Genomic DNA, 24,451 nt, shown 5'->3' on the forward strand with positions numbered 1-24,451 from the left:
TTTTCAGAATTTAGTCATTTCGGATAAATACTTAGTACGTTAGATGAAGACCTAATACTTTTCTATTTTACGTTTATTTTACTACCTACATTTTTCTTATAGGGGGCGAATCAATTTAATGTTTTGTTCTGAATAGGAAAATCCCTACAGTTTGAGAGGTAACTAGTTTTGATTTTTTCAAAATATGAAAACAAATAAGTTTTTTTGAATGAAACTGTTGCATTGAAGCACATAAAAAGAAAAACAAAATGCGATGTTGTACACTAATTTTTCTTGGCATTTCAGCTATGTTTCTAAGTTACCGTCAGTGTACAAAATTTCGCATTGTAGTACACTTCAACTGAAAAGATGTTGTTTTTTAACAGCAATTTCATACATGGTTGATATATGCTACATGTAAAACAATGTCAGAGTTTCAGACATCAATCTAAGACTGTTAATTCTTTTAATTAATCCTTGCCACAGCCATTCCTAAGCCAGCATAGCTGTAAATATTATCGTAGATAAATTTATAATTTCTTCAGGTAGAACTATACCATGATTGATAAGGAGGATGAACGAATGCAAGGATGGCCATGCACATCAGTAAACGTTACTGTCTCACTAAATGGCTACAAAAAGGGAACGCAGTATTGAACTTCGTTTGTTCGAAATATTTGCTACTGTTAAAAGAAATACAAATTTTACTGTTAGTTGCCATCAAGTTATATTTGAATTTAAATTCCTTTAAGGTTGCAATCAAGAAGAATAAAATAAAGTATCGTTTGAATTATCTATTTGCTGACTGTATATAAAATGAATAGAAGTAGTCAAAACTAGCAGCCAATAAAGCAGCAAATTTGCAAATTATGTGACTATGTATTGTCCCCAAGCAAAGTTTCAAGTGGTTAATCAGATCAGACTTTTACTGTACAGCAACATAACTAAATGTCAAATCGATATGCGAATCAAAGCAACCTGGATATACAAAATAAGATGTGGACTAATTGCCAATGCAACTCCTATCCATAAGAGACGATATGACACAGAAATTACCAACAATAGGTCACAGTATGGCCTACAACAATGGCCAAGCCCATACCGCATATTCAGCTATAAAAGACCCCGAAATAAAAGATGTAATTTTTTCAAATGAGAAAAATGACGACCTAATTAATGTACAATAAAATTAACGGTACCAATTTTCTTGCACCAGATGCGCACTTCGACAAAACATGTCTCTTCAGTGATGCTCGTGGCCAAAATAGCTGAAATCCAAAGCTTATTTAAAAGATGAAGAGCTATAATCCAAAATGTTCTAAAAGTATAGCCAAATCCCTGAAAGGAATCAGAGCTTTGCATGAGGGAGGTACATTCCTTAATTTATAATAATTTTTAATATTTTGTAACAGCAAATTTTAATAACACAAAAAATCCGTATTTTCATGCCAGTACCGAAGTACTGGCTACTGGGCTGGTGATACCCTCGGGGACTAATAGTCCACCAGCAGAGGCATCGACCCAGTGGTAGTAATAAAATTGACGGTACCAATTTTCTTGCACCAGATGCGCATTTCGACAAAACATGTCTCTTCAGTGATGATCGTGGCCAAAATAGCTGAAATCTAAAGCTTATCTAAAAGATGAAGAGCAAAATATAATCGAAAAATAAATATGTAACACATCAACAAACGACAACAACTGAATTACAGGCTCCTGACTTGGGACAGCAACTTTTGGTGCGAAAGATTCGAACATTATGATATCTTTATTGCTCCGAACTTGAACACGTGTCAATTAGTTGGTCCAAGACAATGAAATCGGAAAAGGAAAGACGGGAAAGATTTAGTTAATGAAAATTAAATACTGAACATTTACGTCAAACAAGAGAGCATGCATGATTATGCTGAAGCTGAACAATAGTCATCCAATTGAATTAGGATTTGCATATTTATAAGTATGTGACTGTTTGATTGACTTCGACAGGAATCGTTAAAAGAGGGACGAAAGACACCAAAGGGACAGTCAAACTCGTAAATCTAAAACAAACTGACAACGCCATGGCTAAAAATGAAAAAGACAAACAGAAAAACAATTGTACACATGACACAACATAGAAAACTAAAGAATAAACAACACGAACCCCACCAAAAGTTAAAAGTTAGTATAAAGAGAATATTTTGACAGAAATCAAAACAGTGTCACCTTGTGGTTATATCTCAATAGGTCATCATTGTTATTATTCTAGCTTTATTGATCACGATAAATCTTTGTTCTCGAGTATACTTATCTTACACAGTAATGTGTCTGTACTGAACAGAAGATCTGATTTGTATTTTAAGTCGCTTTACAGTTTACCTATTTCAAAGAATAAACTCATCATAGATACCAGGACAAAATTTTATATATACGCCAGACGCGCGTTTCGTCTACAGAAGACTCATCAGTGACGCTCGAATCCAAAAAATAAGATTATTGTCGAAAAAGACGGTATTTTCTCAATTTTCAATTTAGTCAGATTCTTTTAATCATATGCATTTGATTTGCTAATAAATTGTTTTTATTGGATATTGCGACAGTTTTTCCTAAAACATGTGTATCAAAACATTTAAAGACTCGTATATATTAAAAATACTCCTCGACCAAGAACCTCACCAACCCGCCCCTTTATACGCGAAAACATTATTGAAACTATTTTTACAAGTAAACCAATGTTGGTATAAAGCGCCGTTCGCTTGCGTTGTGTGTGGCTTTTGTTTTTTGCTGTACATGTACAGATTTTGAAATAATGGATATATACCTTGTAATTTGTTTTAATTATTATTCATAAGTATCAATATGGATCATCACTTAGACACATTCATTTGTATATTAACTGCATTTTGTAGTTGCCAATAAGACAATTCTCCACAAGAGATCAAATAACACAGCTTTCTATGAGACATAATATTTGCCCATTGTTCCAGGATGCATTGACCATAAGTTGTTAACCTTTGTGTCATTTGTTCTCTAATGGGAAGTTGTCTCATTTGCAGTCATACTACATCTTCTTATTTTTTTATACAGTTAAGAAAATGTCCGTAATTTTATACATTGACATCTTTCAAGTTTTAATTAGGAACAATTTCATTGATACTTACTCTGTGCTGTTACAATCACCAACAATGTCTGAATAATAACAAGAAAACCATATGGTGGCGGCCTTGACATAATCTGAAACTATGAAATGTGTTAATCATTAGATAATCAGCTAGAAGAAAAAAATGTATTTCATACATTATATACGACACTAAATTACGATGCTACATCTCCATAGGGCTCCACGCATCGCGATTCAATCGTTATCGAAATTTATCCTTGTTTATAATATTCAGTTCTTTAGTTGCAATGTGATCTGTGGCATCCGTTGTATTATTCATGTTATCACGAACCAGGTAAATAGTCTAAATCGGTATGTTCTCATGGGTGATCTCAGAAAGTGAAAAGTTCTGCCTACATGTCAATGTATTTCTAATAATGTCGTGTCATTTGGGTTATTTTTTGTTTTTGTTTGCCAATTGATTCACTTATTCGTGAACGAATGCTTTAAGGGGGCTCGTGGGTATAAAAATTTCAGCAAAACATTAAACCTTTATTATTTCATAACTAATTTTATTCATAACACTTTTAGTTATTACTTTCTGATAAGGTACAAAAATCAACCCAAAAAATCGATTCGGTTTGGCCCCAAATGACTTTTAAAATGTTTATATCCCATTGGTTAAAAAATGCCAGTTGTTTGGCATTAAAGTTTAAATATTTTTTTTTACTCATCGGTAACCTTTATTTTTTATTATTGTTTTCAAATAAGCTGTATATAAACTAAACAATTGCAAAATTTAAGCGATTTCTGTAATTAGGTTATTTTTTTATAACGATAATACCTCTATTTCTCCTATTAGTTCAACAGAAAAAAAGGCATTAACAAAAATGTATGCTTTTTCCCGAGGCAGATCGTGAGCTAAAATGAACGGTGTCCCCAATTTTTTCTATTTCATTTTTCTTGTAAGTATATGATGAAGTTCACTTATAAAAAAATATAGCAAAATCCTATATTAGAAAAAAAAATTATTTATACCCAGGAGCCCCCCAATTCTGTTTATTTATACTTATATTGTGATTATACATGTAGTTGTGATTCGTCTCTTTTCAGGACAAAAACAATCATTTGTAAATCTGTGCCAGCAATGATTACTACCCTGGTCTGTTAGTAAAGATACTAAAGAAGAAAAAAACTAATGAAATCCCTTTCCGTCAACCTATGACAGTTTGAGCTGTAAGTCAATGCCAACACACGTGTTCTCGGTAAAATATGTGCACGTCCAGTGTTGTAGTTACTGGTCTATGGTAAGGCATTGCAACTCTTTCAATTGAATTGTCAATGTACAATGTACAAAGGACAAATATTGCTTATTTGGCAAACATTTTTTTTTTATTCTGAGTACACACAACCTCATTGGTATGCCAATGTAACTACACATGTATATTTTTCCATAAATTGTAGTGTACCCGTATTGATTAAATGCATTTATGTAACGTGCCGATGTTAAAAGTAAAATCACAATAATACTGAACTTAGAGGGAAATCAATTCGGAAAGTCCATAATCACATGGCAAAATCATATAACAAAACGTATCAAAAACGAAAGGACAAGAAATGACATCAAATGTAGAAAATGGTGGATTAAACCTGAATATACTATGTTTTAACGATCATCAATCATTAAAAAAAGGAATTAAGAGACAACAAGAAATACGAAACCTTAAATAAAAGATACAATGATTATTTTTATTTTTACCTTCTCCTATTTGCCAAGTCGGTCAGATCAACAAATGTATAATACATCCCTTTTTATTCATATAATTTAAATATATTACTGCAACAAACATTAAAATACATATCAATCTGTAGTAAATTCTAATTTTAATAAGGTCAGTCTATGTTACTGATCACTAGTTATCAAAGTACCATTATTATAATTAAGTATGCTAGACGCGCGTTTAGTTTACATAATACTCATCAGTGACGCTCGAATAAAAATATTTATACAGCCAAACAAGTCAAAAGTTGAAGAACATTGAGGATCAACAATTCTCAAAAGTTGTGTCAACTACGGCTAAGGTAATTTATGCCTGGGATAAGAAAATCCTTAGTTTTTCGAAAATTTAAAGTGTTGTAAACAGAAAATTTATAAATATGACCACCTTATTGATATTCATGTCAACACAGAAATGTTGACTAATGGACTGGTGATACCCTCGGGGACGAAACGTCCCCCAACAGTGGCATCGACCCAGTGCTATAAATATCGTGCAAAAAAGAAAGACAGATCGAAAGTATATATTTCGTTTTAAATATAAACCAATAGTCATTCATGTAATTAATTCCTTTGTTCCGTGTAATACCATGTCATGGTCTTTAGTAAGACTACTGAAAGATTTTTTAGAAAGATGTAAATACAAATTAATTTTCCTATCAATTGATTCTAAACACGTCGACTATTTTACGGTTTATTTCAATTTGAATATGATAGTGCATAAACAGTCAAGGTCGTTAAACAACCTTAGTAGTAATTATAGTCTTTGCATCGCATATAATTTAAATCATTACACCGTTATTGTTCAATTATTTTTAATGGTATTTCTTTTAAAATCGACATATCCATCATATTTGTCATGCTTATACATGTACATATAATTTAAATTATGTAACGCCTATAACGTTTGTATTGAAATTATAAAAATTAAACCAAAAACTAAACGAATTTGAAAGTATTAACGTTAAATACGACAAATCATCTACTTTGTGATAATGTTGTACAGCGCTGCGTGAAATTTTAGTTCTTGTGTATGCATGTATATATTTGATTGTAACATTTTCGTATTTGTCTTCCCTTTGGAAGCATGATTAGTAGTTTTTTTTCAAATTTCGAAACATCAAAAAGGTCAAATATTCATGTACTTTGATTGAGACATATCTGAAACACAGCTAGCATTTTAAAGTTTTGTAAATGTATGTGCTGCTAGAACTTTAAACGTTTCAAATTGCACAGATTTGTCTGGTAATTTTCAAGGTGAGAATGTTACAGTAAACATTGGAATTTAGTGGGATCCAGAATCCTGCTTGTATCAATTGGAATTCCAATATCTACTACAAATGTAGCTGAAATCAGAATTCTGATTTATACTAGACTTATTACATTCCAATTTTAATCATAATTCTAATAGTTACTGCTAAATTCATGAAATTCTAATCATGTAACATAAACGTGACCCTGTTCTCTTTTTGTAAGTCCAACCTTAATATCTCAAATAATTAAAAAAAAAAATGTACATCCCAAAAACAAAGACACTAAGTACATATCTTAGAGTACTCGCAGTTACTGTCCGTTAGTTCAAATACAATAACAACTAATGAAAAAAAAATCATCAATCTTAGACTAAAATATCAATAACTTCATATTCAACATCCAATAGATTTAGTGTAAAGACGTCATTAACAGTCAGATTAAAAAAAACAGACTACACGCTATGTAGGTCAAACATATAGAATGACAATAATTCAATAAGGTTAAGTATTTCAAAGTGGGTCATCGGTCAGTCGTAATCAAACGGTTAAATAATTGATAAATAAATAAAAGAAGATGTGGTATAATTGCCAACTAGAAAATTCGCCACAAGAGACATCTTGAATAAGAAGGTACGTTGAAAAAGAAAGAAAACCTAATTATTCCTTACAATGATCAAGTTGAACACACACCAATTGTCTGAAGTACAGGCTATAATTAAAGTCAAGTCCCTACAGACGAACTTGTGGTTCTTATGATCAAGTGTTTCTCGTTTCTCGTTTTCTATATAGATAAGACCGTTGGTTTTCCCGTTTGAATAGTTCACAACTGTAATTGTCAGAGTCCTTTATGGCTTGCTGTTTAGTGTGAACAAAGGCTCCGTGTTGAAGACTGTACTTTGACCTATAATGGTTTACTTCTATTAATTGTGACTTGGATGGAGAGTTGTCTCATTGGCCCTCATACTTCTTCTTCTTCTATCTATATTTTAACGATTGTAAAACATAAATAGTTTGATTGCTATTAATCTCATTTCAATAAACCATCCTCACCTTACATGTACCGACCCTTTTGTTTTAATCATACCAGATTAAATTTTTAGTGGATAGAACCTCCACTCAGAGACCTTCCATACTACTTTGATCAAACGACATAATACTGGTTTGCGTCCACACATATTCTAGTTTTAAATATAGAGTACACATTTCGGTACACTGAAAAAAAGGTAAACGAAAGACATCTTCTATGAAATACGATGGACCTACGGTTTCATGGGTAATTTCGTGAGTTAAACAAAAATTAAAAAAATGGACAAAATGGTTTGTAATACAGATTCTGAATTTACAGAAGGCACGTATAAGGCATGACGATGAATAATACACTTATTCACACATGCTTGATTCAGTATTATGATATTATGACATCGAATGTATATCTGGATTTATCATTAGGGATATGAATCCAATTTGCTCTCACACGTAGTTCTCTAATCATGGTAATACGTTATTGATATTCTAGATTAATTTTCGCAAACGAGTGAAATAAATATTAATGCATGTAAACAATTTTCAAGCGAAAATAAATAGTAACAAAATCTGATAAGGACCACAATAGCTACAATTCTGTAGCTAATATGAAGTTAGTAGAAATAAGTTGTCAAACTACATTGGCGGATCTAGGTTGAGGGTCCCCCATTTTTGGCCGCTCAATGCATTTGAATGGGGACATATAGTTGGAACCCCCTTTTTAAAATGCCTGGATCCGCCCCTGAACTACACAACTCGGAAATCTGAAATAGAAATGTAATCCGGAATGTGCTGGAACACAAACAGGTAGTGTTGTGGTATCGGTTACGTTTCTGTTTGGTCGTGCAATAGGGTATTAACGATAGGTTTTCTAATTTTCATCATACTCTGCATATTCTTTTCTAGATTTAACCCATAAATTCAAATACGAGTCTTCAATTCAATGAAATAAAAAGTCTTGTCATCAGACTTATTAATAATGTACAGTATATATATATATATACTAGAACATACCCGTGATATCGCGGGTCCGTGACTGAACTAAAAAAAAAGTATATAACTATGCGCAAGCCTTATTTTAGTATAAGCATTGTCATCTGATAAAGTCATGCCGATTATAAGATACATAGTTTTCTCTGCTTTCAAATCTTTCTGTTTGAACCCGTCGAACTGGAACTTATCAATTATTGGTAATATTAATTATTTGGAGAACAAAAGGTCCTGGAATGGAGTATTTTTTTAATCAACAGCATTGTCCTATATTAGTTATAAATAAAGTTGAATTCTTTGATTCGCTGTTTTACGTCATGCCCGCTAACAAATTGAAAACTGTACCTATACGCCTTATATTAGTCAAGATTTTTAGTATTCGTATTGTTATCTTAGAAATTACTAAATTACTGAATAATATAAAACCCTGTGATTATGACCCGTGTTTATAGCATATTAATCCTGAATACACCGTTTGGTGGTGCGCCTGTCAGATGCGGAACATACATATAAGGTAAGAGGTAACAGGTGAATTTACTATTGGTATCGGTATCGGACTCGACCCGGAATTTCTTAATTATTGGCAATATTAATTACGTGGAAAACAAAAGGGCCTGGAGTGGTGTAATTTTTAATCTACACCTTTGTACTATATTAGTTATATATAAAGTTGAATTCTTTGATTCGTCGTTTTTACGTGATGACGGCTGACAAATTGGACCTCGTCATTTTAGTATTATAGATATATATATATATATATAAGCTATGCGTTTAGTTTTTTTGTAAGTATAATTTTATATGGAGTAAAGACAAAATAGATACCTTCATTGTAACCAAAACAACATCACACTGTTTCCAATGTTAACCAGGAAGTACAAGACATACTGTTTATGTGTATATATATATCCGATTTGGGTTTAGTTATTAGTCAAAGCTTAAGCATTCAAGCATACAATATCATATTACGGTATTTTATAGGTATTCGTTTAAATGTAAAGAAAATGTTGTTAAAATGTGCCAATCATCCATCCGTAAATTGTGTAATTGATAAACATTGTTAAGGAAATAATGTAACACGGTCATAATATACAACATGAATGAATTACGCAGTGATAGCAATTGGAAATAGAATAATCGTTTAATCGCTGACCGATTTATTTTCAGTAGTAAAAAAAATAAACAACAAATATGCTTTTAGATATTCATTGCCACTTAATCATAGCATAACTATTTATGGCAAGTAAACTCCAACTCTTCTTTATTCGGACCAAGCCGCAATTCTAAATGCCTGTAATCTTTGTCGTTTACAATTTAGTATACTAATTATAATTACACTTACAAATGTAGTGTACTCATTATCATTGAATTTGCAGAGTTTTATTTTAAACGTGTTTATGCAAACTTTGCAAACGTAGGTTTGAAAGAAATTATCAAAACATGTGCGCGCCTAACCGTTTGCATCGTTTGTATAAGAGTAGATAGATTTTTTAAGTTCAAACGATCTTTATTACTCATTTTTAAGTAAATACACTTTTGTAAACAGCAATTTAATGCAAACATCATAAAACAGGACATTAGACTAGATCCACAATTCTAAATTTAAAACAAAATTTAAACATATAATTGCGTTTGATAAATGTTACACACATGTCGGACCTGGGGCAGTGACTGTGTGGTAATAACGGTTTGATTCTGAACATCTCTTTCTATAACAGTTTTAAAGATAATACGAAAAATTCATAAAAATGGTAAATATTATCATTTAAGGGACAGTACTCCTACACGTATAAGAGGTCGTCTGATAGTTTAAACTTACACGGACAAATGGTATAGCCAATATTTAACTCCTATGTTCTATATTTAGCTTTGTCAGTCATCATGTTTGACATGTATGGTTATCGGACACATTCCTAAACTTTATATCCCAGTTATGATTGCGTTATATTTGGGCTATGTGTTTCATAGAATAAAACTTTTGTAATTTAATTTGAAAGGTAACGAAGACGACGAACGACGGACGCCAAGTGATGATAAAAACTCGACTTGCCTATTTTTCATTCATATCAATTCAAAGCTCCTAAAAAAAAAGTAGAAAACAAAACGAAAAGGGAAAAAAATGAAGTCAAATATTTTTTTTTTATCTGTCTTCTATACTTGTACTTGTTGTATTCAATAGTTCTATCGCATGACATTGAACTAGACTTCGGTAACTGCGAGTTATCTCAGTTTTGTATTTTGTGCTATGTTTCGATCTGTTGATTTTTAACTTTTCAACTGATTTCGAGAGTTTTTTTAAATGTTGTACTGTTACGTCAATATTCCGAGTAAGGGAGACACGTTTTGCCAGAAAACATGTTTTACCTATTCTTATTCCCTATTGCATGTCCTAAGTCAGTGACATGTAATTCAGTGGTTGGTTTGTGACTGTGTATGCTATGTGTTGTTTGTTTATTACTATTTTTATTAAAATCAAGCCATTCGTTTTCTCGGTTGAATTGTTTTACATTTGATATTTCGGGGCATTATAACTTGCTATGCCATATAGCATTTGCTAATTGTCTAAGGCTGCACAGCAACCTATAGATGGTAACTTCTCCGTCATTTGGTCTCTGATGAAGAGGTATCTCAAGGACGAGCATGTCACATGTATTGTTTTTATTTAAGACTTGAGTTGTCTTATGCCATAAAGTGTATTGTAAGTTGTTGATATGCTTATTTGATATTTACAATTACAAATATGGTTAAAAACGTCCGCGTGGAGATCGTGTATATTCAATATTAGGCTAGAAGGGAGGCAGAGCTTATGTCAATACACAGTAAGTAGTAGTATGACGTCCCTTTATAGAAAAATATAAAAAAAGTTCAAACAGACGAAGAAGTTGATGATGAAGTTTTTAATAAATTCATATTTAACACATTTAAAGCTAACAAGTTGTTATTGTTGGCATCTTTTTTTAATGATCAATGGAAGTACTTGCCAACGGTATTGACGATTTGCTCATTCTGATAGATCACTATAGTCTAAATATCACACATTGAGATAGTCGGTAATTCGTTACATAGTGTGCTAGTTACATAATACGGTATATATGGGGTCAGTAAAGTCAATATGGGGATTCAAGCTCCGCTCTCACCCCATATAGAATTTACTGACCCAATATATACCGTATTTGATCACTAGCACACTATGACAAACACCTTACAACTAACACGACTAGTACCTATCAATTGGCATACAGAGTATTTATCTGATCATATTCGTCTAATAATGAAGGGTCTTTATGTCCTGGTATGTAAAAACAGTTGATGATCGAGATAGTCAAACTGCTGTTCATAGCTAAACAAATTCAGTTTTACTGTGAAGGCAATCTTGACTGGTAATTTAATTGAAAGTGGTACAATTAAGTATATTTCGGTAACACCTTCAAAGTTACTTAAAGCATTGTAGGGTTGTTCAAAACAATGATACACGTTTCAGTCTTTTTTTTCAATTAAAAGTTTGGAATGCATGAGTTCATGTCAGGTTTTTATTCTTTTTCTTAGAACGTGAACATAAACTATCAGAATAATATGTTCATTAGGGATAAATAGACTTCTGATTCATTAATCAGCTTAATATATACAACCTTTTCTTCAATAAATAATAAATAAACAACAGCAAGATAATAATTATGTCGTTAGAATCGGAAACAAGATGCTGATTCCAGATTCCATATTTCGAAACCCCCTTATTGCAACAATGATGTGGATTTCTTGTTAAGGTTTATGTCGAGGAATACATATATAACGTTTTTCAACACTGATGGTGTCGGGCATTGTCAAATAATACAGCGTTAAGTCATTGCAAAAAAAAAATTATCTGGGGGGAATTTAGAGTCATTTTAATTTTTCACTGAAATCTAAACAAGACCAAATTATGAAATGTTATTCCTATCATTTTGCCAAAAATGTATTCTCAGGTGAAAAATTATTTCAATGATAAAAAATAAGAATTTATTTAAATCCGTTGAATGATACTTGTGAAACATAACTGTAGCATCTCTGATGTTATTTATTATATATAAAGTTTACAGCAGTTTTCTGAAATTAAGGCTCTAGTATTTTAACGTCAAAGGCCCATATGTTTGTTTCCAGTGCAGTATAAGTTATTTTCATTATTTAAAACCAATTCCTATTAAGTAAATGCAAGCGAATGAATCAATGGAAGAACCCTGATTAACTGTTTTGTGTATATTATTTGCTTTCTGTTGAATAACTTGTTTGTGATTATATACATTGTAATGTCATAGTGATGAGAAATGTTGGGGAGTTCTTTGTGTTAGTTAATATTTAAATAATATATAATAATGATGTGTAAAACAATTGTCAATTCAATCATATTGAAGCTTTACTAAATGTTTGCATAAAGTGAATCTCGAGAATCTTTCTCTAGAAGCCATCTGATGCACTTGTAAGTATATTCGTACTGATCCTGAAATAGACAAAAAAAATGCGAATTAAAAAGTCACTGTAGTTATAAACTCCTGATGACTGTTAATGCTATAAAACCAACGTACATGTCAAGCAGTTTAGTGTTTAAATATGTGTGATTCATTGTTCCAGACAGCCTATTAGTTGAAAATGAGAGTAGATAGATACAATATGCAATCGCATAGGCCAATCATAAAATTACAAAGCCATAGACTTACGGCTGGGTTTGTACCTGCAAGAACTACATAACAGGTAAATGATATTTCCAGGTTTTACAATGTGATTCACGTTAAAAATTGTTTTGTTTTCTTTGTTGTGCAAAACAAATTTTTAACGTGAATCACATTGTAAGACCTGGAGATATCTTAAGGGATAAAACACATGTTGAACATGTACCTGTTGTGTAGTTCTTACAGGTACAAACCCAGCCTTAAGTCTACTTCAGATCACATTTGAGGTCGGGATTGTTATTACGACATACGAATCATATCCGTAGTCATCCGTGAAAAACAGTCTACCAGGGTTTGATGACATTTGTAATGTTCAAAGGGTTGATTTCAATTCCATTACTTGGAACTCTTGGTTTAAGGTGGTACCTAACACTACAGGGAGATAACTCTGTAAAATCAACTAAACCTTTTAAATACGTTGTATTGTTAAGGAAATAGTAAGCTTCACAATGATCAAAACTAGTGTTTGTAAAACTGCTAAATGTGTATGTAACCAGTGTAATTTTTCTGGTATCATGGTTGTTTCAAATCTTTTTTTTTTTATTTTTGTCAAAGGGTCAAAGTAAATGCTTTGTTAAAATTTTATGAAAATTAAGCGAGCCAAATTAATTTAAGGGAAAGTGTTGGGTACCACCATAATCGCTCCTGTGTATGCAGTAAACCTTTATCAGAAAATAATGATAGGTTATACGAAATCTGAAACACCGTCTCAACATGGAAAACGATATAAACAGATACTGTCAGACTGTTGTAACATAGAACATAACAAAATGAAAAGTTCACAATTTGGAAGCAGAAATCAGCTCTTTTGTCGTAAAGGTTTGTTATCATGGTGACCGACCATGCTTGTCAATGACTCAATAGAAGTCAAGATATGGGAGCAACATGTTTGTACAGTAAATGTATCTTTCAAGTTCACTGGGATAAATGCTATCAGCATAGTCTTTTTTGTTTTTTTACATTCCTACATGACAAGTTTAACATAGATGTCCTTTAGTGTATCTGTAAGAAAATTAAACATACGAAACATTAATTACTGAAGATAAGTATTTTAAAAATGATATTTAACATCATAAACTATAATTGTTTTTTGTTTCAACTAAAAGTATTATATGTACAATGTATTATGTTATCAACTCATCTCAGATTGTAATTGGCATTGTAAGTATTACTAATAATGGGTTAACAACTGAAATTACGTTGTGTTGTGATGCTATCTATATATAGCTAAGAACTAGGTTTAAATGCAAATACGACTTACAAAGAATAGAGCGCAATTGAAATATTATTATTCTTTTGACAATAGTTTTTTGGATATATTTGATTCCTAAATGTCAACATCATTTTTATATCAATTTTAGGCACAACAAATGCATACATTTAAGCCATACAACAGAGGAAAAAAACTTCCCTATTTTGAAATATTTAATCTTTACAAACTTACCAATTCCACCAGGAATTCTGGTCGCCTTGTTTGAATTTCTCTAACTACTTGGAAAATATCAATTTCCTCATCTATTTGCAGTTTTTCCAAAACCAATTTCAATGTCACAAACAGCCCACTCTTGCTACAACCATCACTGAAATATTAAGCATAACCACCTGCGAATTATTTTAGCATTTGGTTTCCGTTATGATTAAATTTATAAATCCTCTTTATAATTCGATATTTATATATAAATTTACTTGAATATTGATCGTTTTACTCGTGTATTTAATTAATAAAACTTCAAAGGTTTATTCTTGAGTATTTACAATTATAAATAATCCTGTGTAAGTGTCAATGCTATCTCTTCTTTATACGAAACCGTGATAGGAAACAGAAATACACTTTATATGTAGTATATCATAAGAATTACTCATTAATTTTCACAAAATATACCTGCAAACTACTGTTATAGGACATTTTTGAATTTCCCAACAGTCTTGTACACGCTGCAGAAGATCTAACATATATTCTGGTGGTGGTGGTGTATTACTGATTGTCCAATCATCAGCAGTGAATACATTTAATGATATCGTTTCTTTATTTTTCTGTAAAATTACAAAAATCACAAAGCAATTTTAAGTACTATTCGTACATAAATTTAAACCGGTTTTCTCAATTAAAACGGGTCAGTTGTCAAATACTTTAATAAAAAAAAAAAACTGGAAAAATTATCGTAGATACATTGTACAAGGTTTGATTTTATGTTTTACAAGCGTGAGTTTGGTTTTCATCAAGACTCATCAGTGACGCTCAAGTAACTTTTAAAATATATAGGAAATAATTATATAACTTCCTAAGACAGCTAATTAAGACTTAAATGTAAACAGAGTACATCAAATTAGTATATTTATGAATACATTAATATAAAGATAACATTCGAAAATAGAATGCAATCTTTTACATCATTAGGTTCCGATCAGGAAGGTTGTCTCGTTATCTACTGTACCGCATCTTCTTATTTGTTTTCAGACATACAACTGCTTCAACTTAGTTCTTACAGTGTTTTATAAGTAGTAGACTCATGAGGCAGATTCTCTCATTTTTTTCTGGTATAGAATGAAAAAAACATTTTTTATTCGTAGCGCATTTAAGATGACGTAATACACCACCATACAAGCGCATATATTAATAAACAGTTTCAATGTAAAATTTATTTGGAAATATTTTGATTGCATTTTCCATTTCCCGTTTAACGCCATCAAATGTAAAGACGTCCCAAATTATTCCTCTGTATATCTAGATTCAATCAATCCAGTCAACGTTATTGCCTTATGTGTATGTTACATGCAAACAACTTAACAGTTGCAATACAAAATTAACTACTAGTAACTAATAGACAAGCCGAATTATCTTCAATTTTAGATTAAGTTTGTGCAGTTCAATTGTCAACTTTCGGCGTTACAGTCATGGTTAATGTGACAAACAACTGTTTTTATCTTTTCGACGTTTTTTTCGGTCGTATCATGATTCTGCTTTCCATTCCTTCTAGCTTATGATCTTGTCGTAATATAATCACATCTTTCTCACATTCGTACCATTATTCATTAAAAAAAACCATTGAAAAACAAGCGGTATGACTTTTATCGCTCATTAAATTTGTAGTCTAGTTTTACCAATATCTCGTTTAACATTCTTTTATTGACAATGAACTTTAAAGCATAAAGCTGTTCTTTGGTAAAGTCTTCAATGAAATCAATTGTTTACTTCTGTGGAATAAGTCATTCATTATAATAAAAGATAAGGGTTATATTTAGATTCTACCATATCATCAAGGATGATACAATAATTATCCATTTGAGACAGTTACATTCTAAAATTTTCATTAGGCATGACCCCTTTTTTCATAACGTCACAATAGGATATCAGCTTAAAGCAGAAAAATTTGACGTCATAATCGAATTTTGACCAATGAAGAACTGAGATCAAACAAACCACACATTGATTAGATAAAAATAATCAACAGTTAAGAAAAGGGATACATCGAGTAAGAATTAGAGAAATCATTTTGCTAACCCTGTGCCCTTATGTAAAGGTTAATTTTTTTCTACATTTACATATATATATCTACAAATTATGCCTCTACTAACCGTATGATTCAGAGTGATCTGAAGCTCTTTTTCTAAATTTTCGTTGTCTTTTATTATGCTAAAATCATCAAACTGAAGCTTTTCGTTCTCCTCCAACCACAATGGAGCACCCTGGGTAAAATAGAGTTTTGGCTTAAGCTTTACACTCGAACAAAATCTATTCGCGGATACTTTTGTTGTGTTTTCAACTTTTCATCTTTCTATTTAATTTTAAAGCGGTGGATTACCACAATTTCCCTTAGATGTGTTAAGTATTCATATAAGGGAAATTATTTTACTTAAACGTTTTGATGTATATTGATACTTGCATTCGCCATATATGTTTTTCTCTCAAAAGTCAGACAAAAAATTGCATGACTTGATAATTTGATTACATATAATCCTGGTACCTTTGATAACTGTTACTTTAAACTTTTGATTTATAATGTGTAGTAGAGGTTGGCTTACATAGTTTAAAAGGGTTCGAATAAAAAAAATAATTAATAAGGAAGTTCCATTGGTTTTTAATTGGCTTTCAATAAATGCGAGTATACATATTTCGGAACTTTAATTGTATTTCATTTTGTTGTACTGTTAGTTGTTTCTGTGTATCATACAAATTGATAATAAACTTATATCAGATATCTGAATTACATATATACTATGGCTTTCGCAATATACGCGTGTTTCGTCCACAAAGACTCATACGTGACGCTGGAATCAAAAAAGTCAAAAAAAAGTTAAAATTTTTTTTTAACTACGAATATTTTTAGTTTGTTCTTATGCTGTTCTATTACACCACCGTACAGAGTAAGGGGAAAGTTGAGAGCTTATAATTTGCTGAACCAATCACAGTATGTATGTGCCTGTCCATTGTCACAAGCCTGTAGTAATATGGTTGTCTTTGGTTCTGACATGTTTTTATCATTTTCGTTTTTCGTAAATTGTTTTGTTACTAATATGGACGTTTGTATTTACGTTTGAATTATTTCACATATTTTATGTCGTAGCCTTATTGCGCTGACTTAACAGTATGTTTTCTCATTGTTGAAGGTCATGCGATTTCTGTATTTACGTCTACAACTTATTGGCAATCAGTCAATCGCTCCTTATTTTTTATTAGAATAGTCTTTAAATAGTTGATATTCATGTAAGTCGAGGTATATCGACAAATCTCACCTTGTTTGCTGGATCTAACAAAACAATAATCCTGGAACCGTGGTCAAACATCATTGTCCAAAAATCAATTACAGTTTCATCCAATGGACACTGCGTAACAAATAATTTACTTTCCGCCAAATAACCCTGCATAAAAAAAATGAATACAGGAAACCGGATTACATTTAATATGTCGAAGGCTGTTGTCTGCTCTTTGGTCGGGTTGTTGTCTCTTTGACACATTTCCGATCTCTATTCTCAATTTTAATGATTGGAAGAATGATCTGAAATTTTATTCAGTGAATATCAAATTTAAAAACATATATGATTATCAACAAATCAAGTGACGAAGCTTTATGAAGAAATAGTCCAGTCAAACTAAGATTTTACCTTAAACTAATTGAAACAGAAAATGTTTTAGTGCTAATCTATTGCATAATGCCCTTTATAAACACAGAAAAAAGTCCCATAAAATCTAACTTCAGGAAAACTCAAAAACAGCATTTTTAATTTCCTATGGAAATTAACATTTGAAGAGGAGATAACTCTTTTAAAAAATAGTTTTTTGGTCAGTTTTTGTTGTTTTTTCTTGAAAGGTATGTACAGTATTATACTTTGATGGGATTACAAGTTTGAATTTGACTGAATTATATAATTTTCTGCTCGTGAAATGTACAAATCCGAAGTGTTATGGGTAGTTTTATTTTTTTCCTGCATTTTTCATTAAAGAAATTGCAAATTTGAAGCTTTGTAACCATTTTGAAAAAATAATGTGAAATTTGGTAATGCTTTTATCTGTGTATATTATATTATTTCAGCAACTTTCTTATTTAAAACAACTTTAAACCACTAAAAGAATAATACATGCTTAATTATTTTTATCAAATTTGAGATTGCAACCTTGACATGTTGAAAAATTCAATAAATGGTCAGCTAATGGATTACGAAATCTAGATTATAGCCTGATAGAAGATATGAAAACACATTTAGAGTTGTTTGTTTTACTGTAAAGACCGCTAAAAATTAAGAATCAATACATTCTGATGAATAGAAGCGGTAAAGTTATAATTTTGTATCAATTTTTATTGATATTTCTGCCTTTTTTGCAAGAGTAATCTCACTTTTCAATACAAATCTCCATAGCAATTTTAAATGATGATTTTTTTAAGTCTTCCTAAAGTCAGAATTTTTGGGACTTTTTTCTGTGTATACTTGTGGTATAATGCTAAAGATTTAAACTTTAAAATCTTCTGTTGCAATTACTTTCAGGTAATGGTCAAATTTATGCTAGATTGACTGTACTAGAAAATAGAAACCCTCATAAGAACGAACACCAGGAACGGTAAAGCTTACAAACAACTGCAACTTTGCCTTGTGGAATTCAATTGATAGGATTTTATACAATTCCCGTCACTCTTGTGGTGACGACAATGGAACAACTGGATCAAAAGGGATCTGTAAAGTGGAACTCACAATCTATATAACATGTTGATAATAAGACAATGCCGTGTCATTTTGCCAACTGGTCAACGGAAATGACTAATGAATCTATCAACATATAATCTACATGTAATGTGAACACAACAATGATACATGTACGATGCAATTAGAAAAAAAATGAAACTACAATTGATGATACTGTAGTGGCTGACCTGTTACCTTTTGGACTAAATGTTATTACAAAAGGACCTGAAGCTACGTCAGATGATAGAAATTCGATATTGAATAAAGGTATCGAGTTAATACATTTACTCACAGGAACTATAACTGCATTGATGTAGTCGTTTCTGTTTCTACCGGAAGTCATTAAGTAAGGTCTGTAGTTGTCATCTAAAACCAAATACTAGTAAGTAAAAACAAATGGTTTGTCCTCCAATCTACATAAAGTAGTGAACAACCTTTGCCTTTTTTAAATATTGTAAGATTTTAAATCTTTGATAATTACAATTGACGTATGTTTATACAGTGTTGACACATAAAATAAGAAATAACTAGATAAAACATCAATTTTCTATTTCTCAATAAATTACTGCATATGATACCTGGTCGAGACTTTTCTGATGTACACAATACATGCTATTTACTTGTTGTTATAATTCCAAAAAGCGGTACTCTTGAAGCAAATACTATGTGTCCATTATAAGAATAAAATGTGAACATGCTATGCCATGTATGCTAACAAATACTGTTTGTTTGTTAAGTCGGGTGTGAAAAGCACTTTTCTACATAAGAACATAAGAGTGAACTAGTTGTATGTTTGCAAAAATTAATTTGTTGGTGTTTGTTGAATTATTCAACTGCAGAATATTTATGATTCGAGAAAATCTTTTTTTTTACAAATAAAGAAAACAATTTTCTTGTGGCATTTTCGGAAAACTATAATTCCAATTTCAACATTTCCAAAGTAACGTTGTATGCATGTACAAGAAAACTTAAATTCAGTTAGGAAATATTCACTTCACTTACTTGCAAGAACAGACTTGGAAGAATTTTTTGATAAGTTTTCTTTACGTTTTGAAGTTTTATAATTATCAGCAGCATATACTGGACGCAAGGTTTGCAATCTCTAAAATGTAAACAAAAGAACTTTTGAGTGGGGTGCATTTTAATATTCAAATTGAATATATACTTAAACGAGAGGAATGTGCCTCATAAAATACACACAGTACTTCTCGGATCAAGATGTTTGTGATACCAGCAAACATCAAATGATCTTAAGTGGACAGCACATGATTCATGTGATTTGAAATCAGTGTAAAAAATGTAATTTCTCTTGGTATACTTGTGTGGTATCAATTTAATAAAACAAAAAAAGCACAGTTTACGACTGCAATTGTTATGCTCTATCTTAATTCACATAGTAGGGGCTTTAATGGCCTAAAATGGCCCCAGATTTACAAGATAATAAAAATTCTAACAGAGCAGATTTTTCTCCATAAATTATTAGAATATGAGTAAATGATTTTAAAAAAATGTTTTTATTTAACTAAAAAAGGTTCAATGACGTCACAATGGTAGGTGCAAATGACGTCATTATTGGGAAAATAAGCAAAAATACCCAAAATTTGATGGTTTTTCTAAAATTTGACCACCGCACCATGCTTGCACCAATTAGAAATTTTAACATTTTGACATGTTCATACATATCAAACTTCGGATAAAAAATCTTTTTGGTGCAAGGTTGGTGCGATAGTTTATTTTATATTTTTCATAGCCAAGCGGAGCAATAAAAAGCTGAAATTTGCCGTTCAAATTGGACCTTTTCATCTGACAAAGTTTAGTTTATACATTCTTATGCCTATAGAAACTTATTTTTTTTGTTTATGAATGTAAAGTGTATTCCTAATTTTATTTCCGTAAGTTTATCTAGTTAAATTTCTTTAAAAAAATCCGACAGCAATGAACTTCATGTGTAAGGCAGTCAATAACATCTTTAAGGACATTTTTTTTAATTATGAAATTTTAGATAGACCTTCAATATAATAAAATCTGTACATTTCTGATGTTTTTGCTAATTATAAATTCAAAATTTGTTGTTTGATTGGGGCAATCTACTCTCTGATATTAGGGTCAGATCTATGATTTATGCAAAGAAAAGGGGGGCGGGGGGCGGGGGGGGGGGGGATTTTACTTAAATTTCCATAATTGGCGAGAAACACAAGATTTATTTCGAATTCAATGAAACTAAACTACCTATATTCCAATTGGATGTGTCTTTGTGGTTAATGTACATAGAGAACAAGTTCTATAAAATTTAATGGTAAAAAACGGAAACGGCATAAGGTAGACTATCCATATTTCCGTATAAACAAGTATTATCAGATTATTACATGGCATTTTTCATATCGCATGTATTATCAGCCCTAGGTTCAATATCAGCCCATGAGCCGCATGAAAAATGACATGTTATGATCTTTTTATCATATGCTTCAACAATGGAGAAAAATAACAGATTCGTAATTTGATTCTTTTACGTGGTTCTAAAATAGAACTTCAAAGAGTGAAAAGTTTACGGATGTCGAACCCAAATTTAGTACACTTCATATGAAATCTTTCTATCGTATACATTGTACCCAAACAGAAGAGAAAAATATCTAAATATGTACAAACCGACAAAAAACAAGTTATTCAACAATATTCATAATGAACACTGTTTCAAAAAGTCACTTTTTTAAAGTAATTTTCTAAATTGTGTTTGAAACTTTTAAAAAAGCATTTATTTATTAATTTGTTTGTTTGTTTTTTGGGTTTTTTTTTTTTAATTACTTTACACAATAAACTTTCCAGTATCTAAATAATTGTTTTGTACATTACTTTGTAATGTTTTCCACTGAAAACGTAGCATTGAGGTGTATTTTTCGGAATTTGCCGAGTATCAACGGAATGCCATGCGATAACGTTACGGAAAGGCATGTGATAACAATCGAAGCATGTGATAAATTTTTCATATCAGCCCAATTCAAAAAATATGGAATTTACGTTTAATTTAATGCTATTATCATACAGTAAGATTCATATGTTATTTAGTCTAAGTATATGATAAATATAATTATATAAGTACGCCTGAGCCTGTGACAACTCTACAACAGATTTATCCATTGTATCACCAGCAGTGATGGTGATACATGGCTGTGTACATTATGTATATACAACTCGTCTAAACATCAACCCAACAATGTAAGATCTGTAAATTTGCAAATGTATATATATATGGATAATTGACCTTTCCATGCATAGAAACAAGAGCCTGAAGTCTGTAAGCATACTACATGTCTGTTACCTTTTTAAAGGTTATGATGTTTTGAATAGTTTTATAATCATGCGTAAAAATGAAGAGTAAACTTTAAAATGTGACCCAGCTTTGTTGTTAAGCCCCATTTGTGGGCATTATGTTTTCTGGTCTATGCGTCTGTTCGCCCGTTGCGTATGTCAGTCTGTTCGTCCGATTGTCCTTGTGTCTCACTTCAGGTTTAAGTGTTTGGTCAAGGTAGTTGAATCTGACATCAGACTCAGACTTTTTAAAGTAAATTTTACTGTGTGTATTGTGTGTTTGATTTTTTTTATACTTCTATAAATCTAAGAATACAGATTTATTTGATATAGTAGCATGTTCCAGTTTTATAATTCTATAGAATGATACGGTTATAAGTCTGGATGACTGAAATAGATAATAAAAATAAGATGAATTTCGAAAAGTCAACCCTAACAAGCCTTTACATAAGTCTAGAGGGGGGGGGGGGGTGTACTTCAATACTTTGATAGGGGGTGACACTGTTTTGTCACCTTACCCAGTTTTACATTTTAAAAATATATACCTTTTCATAAATTGCGTAGGAAAAAAAGTTATATCATATATATCTGATAGTCTTCACTTATTCAAGCTTAAAAAGTTGTAAAAAGAAGTGCCCCCCTTCAACCTCAATCCCTTCCGGAAACATAACTACTGTCATGGAAATACACTGACTTTTGAAAACACCCTTTAATGCATGTGTCTGTATCTATTTATTTAAGATAATCAATATTAAGATTTCTTAGCGCTAAATGTGTCTTGTCTTAATATTATTCTTCTTGTAGCTGATAAGTGAGACTCAACACAGCATCAGATGCACAATCTGTATATATAAGCAATACCCGGTGTTTTGTTTTGTTTGTTGGTGTTTCAATATTGCTTTCCCCCTTAATATTTACCTTGGAGTTCGTTTCTTTTTACAATTTACATCTTAAATTGCCTTTCTGTTTCAATATATTTAAAATTAAATCTTGTAAATAGAAAACAAATCGCGGTTGCCATGGGCACAGATATGTTGCTAGGGAGAAACAACAGTGAATTTGGCAAAAATGTGCAATTAATTATGTAAATTATATAAATATTTAAATAGTGCGCAAGTGTAAAGTTCACTACATGCTAAACAGGTTCAATTTCAAATATAGATATATTAAAGCTGTATAATAATCATATTTGATAAGTTTAACTCCGCCATTTTAGTGGTTGCTAGGCAACAGAATAAACGAGCTAGACCCAAAATTCGATTATTTTCAGAAGGTCTATGGTATAGACTTACAACATGACAAATTAAATGAAATTTGGGGGTGGGGCCAAAAATGGCCCTTATAGCCCCTAGTCCTTTTACGTTCTAGTAAGTAAATAAAATCAATTTAAAACCTCAAATCTCGCGATCGGTATTGTTATGTTATATTCATTACATACTATTCCTACAATATGATGCTGAGGTAAAATAGAACCAACTTAAATAAAGGCAATAGTAGTATACCAATATTCGAAACTCATAAATTGAACATGTCCTACATTTTATATTAAAGCAAAATAGATTGATGCAGAGGCAACAACTCTGTGAAGAAAATATTTTGCTAGACATTTGAAGAAGTCAATACCTGAAACTCTTCTCTAAATATTGTTTGATTTCTTGGTAAAGGGTTTTGCTCATGCTTTTGAATAGATTCACAGAAAACGCTCTTGTGAATGGACGTGTCTGGAACAGTAAACAATTCCAACAGTGCTTCAAACACAACCTCATATTGTTCCTGAAACATATAAAATGCGAAAATGACGTGTGCATCACATTTCGTTGATATTTATATCACCACCTTGGTGACAATGACATACCGATAGTTGTGTCTATAACCTTTCGATGAGGTTGCATGAAAACGATTTATGATATTGTAGCATAGTTACACAGGTTAACCGTATACAAAGCGTTTTCAAGAGATAATTCCATTTTTTTCGAAATATATCGACAGTGAATCAACAGGTTCAACTAAATGAACAGGAACTACATATACGTGTCATTTCTGACCATATAATTGTAACCAATCGTTTATTTTTTGGTCTCCTTTTCCCGTTTTTTTTAATTGAATGTAATGTAAATTCATATGTTTTTTTCTATATATATTTAGTCCTCCAGGTCCTAATTGGTAT

At 31.3% G+C, this 24,451-nt stretch overlaps 2 protein-coding genes across 2 annotated transcripts in view; both read right to left on the reverse strand.

The window, feature by feature from the left end:
* Window positions 1-8,980, reverse strand: part of LOC134725939 (uncharacterized) — a 40,664-nt gene extending 31,684 nt beyond the window's left edge. Inside the window, exons 1-2 of the mRNA XM_063590282.1 lie at window positions 8,924-8,980; window positions 3,120-3,198 (exon numbers count right to left, since the gene is read on the reverse strand). Of these exons, the coding sequence (XP_063446352.1) occupies window positions 3,120-3,198; window positions 8,924-8,929 (85 nt within the window). The 5' untranslated portion in view covers window positions 8,930-8,980. The remainder of the gene's footprint in view (window positions 1-3,119; window positions 3,199-8,923) is intronic.
* A 2,000-nt stretch (window positions 8,981-10,980) lies between these two features.
* The window catches only part of LOC134727103 (receptor-type tyrosine-protein phosphatase mu-like), a 40,235-nt gene continuing 26,764 nt past the window's right edge, over window positions 10,981-24,451 (reverse strand). The window contains exons 23-30 of the mRNA XM_063591491.1: window positions 23,908-24,057; window positions 19,981-20,080; window positions 19,271-19,344; window positions 17,536-17,661; window positions 16,378-16,488; window positions 14,684-14,835; window positions 14,246-14,381; window positions 10,981-12,572 (exon numbers count right to left, since the gene is read on the reverse strand). Of these exons, the coding sequence (XP_063447561.1) occupies window positions 12,492-12,572; window positions 14,246-14,381; window positions 14,684-14,835; window positions 16,378-16,488; window positions 17,536-17,661; window positions 19,271-19,344; window positions 19,981-20,080; window positions 23,908-24,057 (930 nt within the window). The 3' untranslated portion in view covers window positions 10,981-12,491. The remainder of the gene's footprint in view (window positions 12,573-14,245; window positions 14,382-14,683; window positions 14,836-16,377; window positions 16,489-17,535; window positions 17,662-19,270; window positions 19,345-19,980; window positions 20,081-23,907; window positions 24,058-24,451) is intronic.

This window comes from Mytilus trossulus, chromosome 1 (genome assembly GCF_036588685.1).
Source record: "Mytilus trossulus isolate FHL-02 chromosome 1, PNRI_Mtr1.1.1.hap1, whole genome shotgun sequence".
In the NCBI taxonomy this organism is placed as follows: domain Eukaryota; kingdom Metazoa; phylum Mollusca; class Bivalvia; order Mytilida; family Mytilidae; genus Mytilus; species Mytilus trossulus.